Below are 7,259 nucleotides of genomic sequence, written 5' to 3' on the forward strand. Positions count from 1 at the left end.
GTTGAATGGTTGTGGGTTTCATATATTTTAAGACTTGTGTAGACACTGTGGAGTCTTAACATTGGTTTCAGAGCCCGCTGCACAGCTAATCCCATCATGTATTTTGAAAACTACATGATGGAACAGGAACATAATAAATACTTCTTGACAAAGCTTTTAAAAATAAGTTGAAACTTTTGGCTTATTTAAAAGGAACTTATTTTCTTGAATAAACACCTATTCGACTTTTTTTCAAACACAAATAAGTGTTTGTTCCAGAATAAAATAAGTGATTCTAAATAATCACTTCCAAACAGGTAATATTTTTTGAGATGAGAAATTTGAGCTTAAGCAGTCACGGTTATAAAGGTAATATTTTTTGAATGTGTACAATGAAGATTTGAATCCCATAATATATACAATAAGTAATATTTACAAAATTTAAATTTAATTTATAAGTTCTTAACCATGCAATAACCGAGTGGTGGCTCAGTTGGCACGTACCTCGGTAAGCCCCATACGAGATGTGGTTTCGAGCCCTACTATTAATGGTTGCAAATCCACCTTTGAGAAGAGTTTAATATTACTAAATAAAAAGTGTGGTACTATGCCATGGAAATTGAATTACGGCCCCCATGGGGGCAAAGGCAAATAATCAATGTCAAAAAAAAAACATATTAAGTTATTCAATTTAATCAATAAAGATAATATAAGTTTTAAAATGTATAATATATTTATTAAAAATTAAGTTTTCAAATAATATGCTTTTTCTTTGTGAAGGAGGAGAGTAAAGAAAGTACAGGTTTTGTGGGTAAACCCTGGAATCGACTTTGAAACCATCAAGGCCAGAACTAACCTTCACAAAGTAGGTTCCGGTTCCAAAAACCTAGAACTGATCCCTATGCCATGGAACCAAATTGAACTGGTCCATGCTCACCCCTTTTAGCTATATGGACTTGGGCCAAGTGTATTGAATTAGGGTTGCAAATAGACCGGATTGGATTCAAATAAGGGTATATTCGAATCCGATTTGACACTATTCATGTCGGATCTTATTTGATCAGATCCAAAGATCCGATCAAATCTAATAGGACTTTATCTGAATTTGAATCCTATTGGATCTTCCGATCTGATTTGATCTAACTTGTTTTCTTTAAAAATTAATAAATTATTAAAAGAAAAATAAAATACTCTAAATTAAATAAAGAAAAAAACAAAAATACAAGTATTTTTTAATTATTTTCCTCATATATATACATGTTTTTATAAAAAATAAATAATATAACAAATTTATAAAAATACAATATAAATAATATATTTATAAATAAATAAATAACATATATATATGTATTATATATATTTATAAATAAATATATAATACATCGGATCAGATATTCTCGAATTGGATAGGGGTGATTTGAATCCGATCCGAAGATCTGACCAGGGGTAATCCGAATGTGACCAAATTTGATCGGATTGGATTTCGGACCAAATTGGATCACGATGCGGTCCATTTGTACCCCTATATTGAATACGGACCTGATGTTGGTCATTTTATCCCAATACAGACAGACCTAATGCAGATTTCTGAATTCCACTGTATATCTATAAACATTCAATGTCAAAATCCCCACTCTATACACTAATGTCTGTCCGTGAATTAGCATAGTTCCAATCTGGCACTACCCCCCACTCGCCTGTCCGTGAATTGGCATAGTTCCGATCTGGCACCTATTTCAACTGTAATTTGGGCCTAAAATATCTGACCCTGGGTTGAACCGTCTTTCTCCCTCGGTCGGTCGGTCAGATTCAGATACTTCCAGCTTCCAGGTTCGGATCATTTTCAGATTTAAAATAGGTTCGGACGAGACTCTGACCCTTGCTTCGGGAAGCCGTTAGGACTACCGAATCTCTCTATCTCCGCCATTTTTCTTTTCTTTTCGCGTTGTTCTCTTCTTTTGCTCTTTTCCCTCTTCGATTCAAACTCTCTTCTTTTCCATTTCTCTCACTGTACCATGTGAAAATCCATGCTCCCCGTCGTTCATCACAGACACAGGAGGCGAGATTACAATACTCAAAAAGAGAAAGAGAAAAAGAAAGGAAAAGATAGAGAGAGGAGAGAGAGAGAGAAAAAAAAAAAGATTACCGCTTTCTTGATCCCTCTCCATGGAAGACTTTTTCTCTCTTGATTCCGAAAACTGTGAACTTACAGGTACTTCTCATTCTATTTATTCATAATTACATCTTCTTCTTGATTCGACATGGGTTCTACGCTTTCCTCCAAATTTGTTTTCTTAATAAACCTTGAAAAAAAACAGTTTATTTCCTATGATTTCTTTTCATGTTCTCATTTTTCGTAATTAAACGTTTACGTGATTCTTAACTATATCTGGATTCTGTAAGGCTACATTATTGATTATCTTCTAGGTATTGTCTTTTTTTTTGTTCCTTCCTCATCTTTCTAGGGTTCATTTTGGAACCTCATCAATCAATTACCAATTTAGGGCCAGGGTTTGTTAGGAGTGACTGGGTTCTTTAATTGGTCTGAGTATCAGAGAATACGAAAGGAGTGAACATGGTCAAGAAATCTTTGGGAAGCGTTGTAAAGAAGAGGCTCTCTGATATAACCAACTTCCAGAATCGAGTCAGTTCTCCGGGCCAAGATGACAAGCCTATTCCCATTTCTTCTGTGACCAAGGACTACATCGACAAGCTCCGCAAGGTATTTCCTGTAATGATTTTCTAGACTCTTCTTCCTTCTCTCGGTTGTCGGTATACTCTAGTTTACAGGGTTTTCTTCTTCTCAAATTCATCATCCCAGGAGAACGCTGTACTGATGCGGCTTCTACAAGACCGAAAGTATCCTTTTCCATGAATAATTTGTTTCGACCTGTCTTGCTTCATCTTAATTGGAAGCAAACTCTCATCTTTAATCTATTCGTTGTTGCAATAAGACTCATTTTGTCTTCTTTTGTGGGTTTTTCTTAATTCTGATTTATAGCAAAATCATCGAATTGAGTGGATTTGAGTTGCAGAAACTGCGAATGAACTTGCGGAAATTGCAACAACAAAATTGGCAACTTGCTCAAGCAAACAGCCAGATGTTAGCAGTCAGTTGGCTCCATATAACCACTCTCAAAAATCATTATGTTTAAAAATAATTGGGTTCTCTCTTTTACATAAGTTATTAATTAAACCCTCCTTATTCTGCAGGAACTTAACTTGGGCAGAGACAGGGTAAGATTCTTAACGACAGCCATGTTCTGCAAAATTATAATCCATGGTCTTTCGAAAGCTTCATCAAAGTCTTCAAGTTTTATTGTGTCTGCTAATTTGTAATTATTCATTTGCAGCTTAAAGCCATGCAGCATGAGCTTGGATGTAAGGAAGCCCTGCTTAAAGCAAAGAATTCGGAGTTGGAGGTTTGTTCCTCGATGTCTTTGTTCTTTTACTTTCCTATGAGTAATGCTACGAGTACAAGACAGTTTCACAAATAAATTCTTCTTGTTCTTACAGTACAAGACATGTCAAAAGACTAGCAACGAGGTATTACAGGAAAACCCCTTGATGATTTGTTTACTACTTTTTCTAGATTTGGTCTTGTTTCCGAGCTTTCTTGTACCCTCAACCTCTTACAATCCAGGAGAGTACAGTTAAGCGTGCGGAAGCAGCAGAAGAAAGCTTACAAGATAAAGATGATAATAAGACTAGTAATCCTACTAGGAGGCGCCAATCAAGGATTCAATGTAGTCACTCGAACCTAAATCTATTACTAACTTCAACATTTATGGTTTTATTTGTTCTTGTGTAAAATTCTAAAGCTCTCAATTATGACTTGCAGCTGCAGGTCCTGCTGGGACACAAGTAGCTTCAAAAGAGAAGGATGACAACAAAAGGTTTGTGTCCCTATGTATTATAACATTTTGAGCCTATAGTTGAACCAAATATTTTCCTTGTTCCAAATAAGTTTGGTTAAATATACTTGTTCCATTCTTTAGCAGACTTTGTCTGAGAAGGCAATCCACTAGGTTTAGACAACTTGAACCTACTGAAGATTTGTTTGAGATTGAAGATGTTAAATTCCCAGTCCATCCACTGCTTGATGATCAAATACATGACGATATTCCTATTTCATCAAATTCACCAACCACAAAAGAGGAGGCAGAAAGAAAGAGTGCTCCAAAGGAAGAATTACGAAGATCATCAGTTGGAAGGCCCTTGCGCAGGGCTGTTGAAAAGGTTCAGTCTTACAAGGAAAGACCAGTTAAGATAAAATTGCGAAGATCTGAGTAACTGCAAACTAACTTGTTTGTATTGCAATTTGCAAAAGAGGGGTGTGAGCACCACCGGTGTCTGCATAATTCCCTGTGATATTATTTTTTCTGTAAAAGTAATGTGTTTTCTTTGTGGAAGTGTGAAATTCCAGCTAATTCAAATCTGGTCTTTCCTTTCTTTATCATCTGTGGGTGATCAAGAAACGCCAGACAAATAATTGACCAAAATTTCCCCATTTGAATAGTCTTCCGTAAACAGGTAAATTTCTGAAGGCAGCTGTTTTTCTTAATCTTAGGCTTTCTCTCAATTTTTCTTGGTATTTCTCCTTAAGCTGAACATAGTCAACCATTTGATGTTGAGAGAAGCTTTATCTCCAACCATTTGATGTTGGAAGGATGATTTCTAGGGAATATAGAACTTGAAGAACTGAAAGTATTTTATATTACATTTATGAGATGAATATTGAAGGATAAGCAACTTTGAAGTGAAATCCCCTCACAGAGTGTGCTCGCTAGATATCATACTAGGGTGTTTGGGAGATAGAAATTGGGTCAGGAACAAATCTTAACAAATTTTGTGAGTGAACAGGAAAGTTGTTAACCAATTTTGTGAAATGCCATGATAACTTTCTCTCAACCTTATATCTTATCACTCATTATGAATGAAAAAGGGAAAATGAAGCCAAAAGTTCATTTCTTGAAATCATGAACTGACCTCATTTCTGTAGGTGTTTGGCATCGGTGCTGGGTATATTGCACCGTTTCTGAGAAAAACGGTGCTGGGCATAAGAAAAGGGAAAATGAAGCCAAAAACTCATTTCTTGAAATCATGAACGACCTCATTTCCGTAGGTGTTTGGCATCAGTGCTGGGAATATTGCATCATTTTCAAAAAATGTTACTTTTTGTTGTGTAGGGTTGGGTTAGGGTTAGGCTTGGGGTTTAGAACTTAGGGTTGAGCTGGGGTTGGCCTCAACCCGGCCCAACTTGCTGTCCTACCCCCTGTTGTGTAGGAGTCCGGATCTCCTGCCCACGAAAACTCGTTGTGTAGCCCCATGAAGCGAAAAAAAAAAACAGAATAATACTCTGTCAGCAATGTCTAATGCAACCACCTCAGGACAGAAAACTTTTGTTCCTTTACCATGAATTGCGGGGGTTAACACTGTCTAACAAGTAAACATATTTTTTCCAAGGCCAATGCAATGTATGTAAGTAGAGGTGATCATGGCTTGGATGCAATGAGCCCGGTCCAGGCCTAGTACATGGTACAAGGACCTCTGAGGCTGGACCCAGCCAGTACACTGGGCCTGGAATATTGGCCGAGGTCTAGCTTATAGGGGCTAGGCCCTGACCTTTCTAGACTAAAAACATGATTATTTCAGGAAGGGCTACGCCCATAAGTTTGAGGTGTCGCACTACACATCTTGTGTGCAGGCCTAGTACAGGTCTTGGTTGTGCCAGGCTTTAAAGAAAAGCCAAAAGCCCAGGCTAGGAAATTTGTGGGCAGGACTTGCTGGGCTAGCAAATGTAAGGCTACAAATTGGGCTGATTTAGAGTTTGGACCAACCTAATCCTTCTTTTGGGGAGTAAAACTGGACAGAGTAGAAAGCATCATCTTTTCTTTTCTTTTTTCTTTTTTTTTTTAACTTTTGGAAATAGAAAATCTGACCCTTCCCTTGCCAAATCAATCTGTAACTCAATAAAGGAGCAAATCCCAGAAATATGCAAAACAAAAAAGCATCCAGATCCAGTAAAGTCCCATAATTCAAAGTTGGTTGTGAAACTGATAAACCTAGAAATACAATTATGCGGTGCATTTGCATCTAAGTGGGATTTTTCGGTCTTGCCCCCAAGTAATTGGAGTGAGGATGAAACTTGTAAGGGCTCAACCCAGACAAAGTTCAGCAAACCTACTGGACTAGAGTTTCATTGGATACTGGGTTGGGTTTATTAGATGGAGGCAATGCCAAAACTGGGTTGGGCTGGAGCAAGACCTCATTCAAACTACTGCTGGTAGACTAGTCATATTGTTTGCTAGATCATGATTTGATTGTATGAAATAGCCATCTACTGAATTGGCGTTCCCTCATCCAGGAGTCCAGATCTGTTCCTCACAGAGCATTCCTCACGTCAACCTCATAATTCGTTCCAATCGTACATCAGGAACATTTTCCATACTTGTGCGTTGATATTCATGGGGAGATATTCCCAATACACGGAGGGATGTGCTATGAGATCGGTGTAAGGTGTGTTCTTTGAGGAACAAATCCTGATTCCTCATCCGGTGTCAGTCTCCTGACAACCCTAGCGTCTATATCAAAACAGAACACCGAAGAAGTATCTTTTCTAATGATTCCATATGGAGGGCAGTGATCTACCATTGAACATAAAACAACATTTTCTATTCAGCCCTATGAACCACTATAAAGATATATCTTCTTTTTGGCTAATATATAAATAGTTATAGCACGTCTGTTTCCCAGAACCATCTTTCTTTTTAATGGCACAAACCGGTTGCACCAGTGTGATGTGTGAAGAATGTTAGAATCACATGCGCTCTACATCACATCCCAACCGTACACTGAAAACACCTCCACGCTGAGATGTTCATGTTGGGCACGCTTTGTGGATAGCCCATCTGAACCTGAACACCAGAATCACACTGAGATCGGCTTTGGTCAGGGTAAGCCCAACAGCCTCTCGGGAATATCTCTCCATGAGTAGAGTAGGGAGATATTCCCAATGCAAAGATGTAAAGGCTGCTCAAAAACGCCCTGACGGAAGCCAAACTCCAACACACTGGATTTTGGTTGATTTATAGGTTCTCCTAACCCTAAAAAGACTAACCTAGGCAGAGTCACTGTCAGTTGGTGAAACTGAAGGCTAGAAGGCTAGAAGGCTAGGAGCACTGTTGTTTGAGTTTGAAAACTCAATTTGAATCAAGAAATGAGAATAATTTGATGAACTGGGTAAAAGTCTAGCCTCCTGGATGCATTCATATTGGCTC

General features: G+C 37.9%; 1 protein-coding gene across 7 annotated transcripts; it reads left to right on the forward strand.

Moving 5' to 3' along the window:
• The first annotated feature begins 1,824 nt into the window (after positions 1-1,824).
• LOC104604551 (shugoshin-1-like) lies at positions 1,825-4,435 on the forward strand. Of its 7 annotated transcripts, none has more exons than XM_010268935.3 (10): positions 1,846-2,191; positions 2,535-2,701; positions 2,801-2,838; positions 2,981-3,089; positions 3,193-3,216; positions 3,333-3,401; positions 3,496-3,525; positions 3,623-3,725; positions 3,821-3,875; positions 3,978-4,435. In XM_010268935.3, exons 1-10 carry the CDS (start codon positions 2,146-2,148, stop codon positions 4,270-4,272), a joined length of 936 nt encoding a protein of 311 aa, XP_010267237.1. In that variant the 5' UTR covers positions 1,846-2,145; the 3' UTR covers positions 4,273-4,435. The 7 variants fall into 7 exon arrangements, with proteins under 7 accessions (XP_010267241.1, XP_010267239.1, XP_010267238.1 ...); XM_088889404.1 differs by having other exon boundaries at positions 1,851-2,191; positions 3,981-4,435; XM_010268937.3 differs by lacking the exon at positions 3,496-3,525 and having other exon boundaries at positions 1,836-2,191; positions 2,445-2,701; positions 3,572-3,725.
• The last annotated feature ends 2,824 nt before the right edge of the window (positions 4,436-7,259 follow it).

This window comes from Nelumbo nucifera, chromosome 6 (genome assembly GCF_055504915.1).
Source record: "Nelumbo nucifera cultivar China Antique chromosome 6, China Antique-T2T, whole genome shotgun sequence".
NCBI lineage: Eukaryota > Viridiplantae > Streptophyta > Magnoliopsida > Proteales > Nelumbonaceae > Nelumbo > Nelumbo nucifera.

Coding starts and splice junctions, on each gene's coding strand:
- LOC104604551 (XM_010268934.3), top strand. CDS start 2,146: ATGGAAGACTTTTTCTCTCTTGATTCCGAAAACTGTGAACTTACAG. Junction 3,090..3,192: donor CAAACAGCCAGATGTTAGCA/GTCAGTTGGCTC, acceptor CTTATTCTGCAG/GAACTTAACTTGGGCAGAGA. Junction 3,217..3,332: donor TTAACTTGGGCAGAGACAGG/GTAAGATTCTTA, acceptor ATTCATTTGCAG/CTTAAAGCCATGCAGCATGA.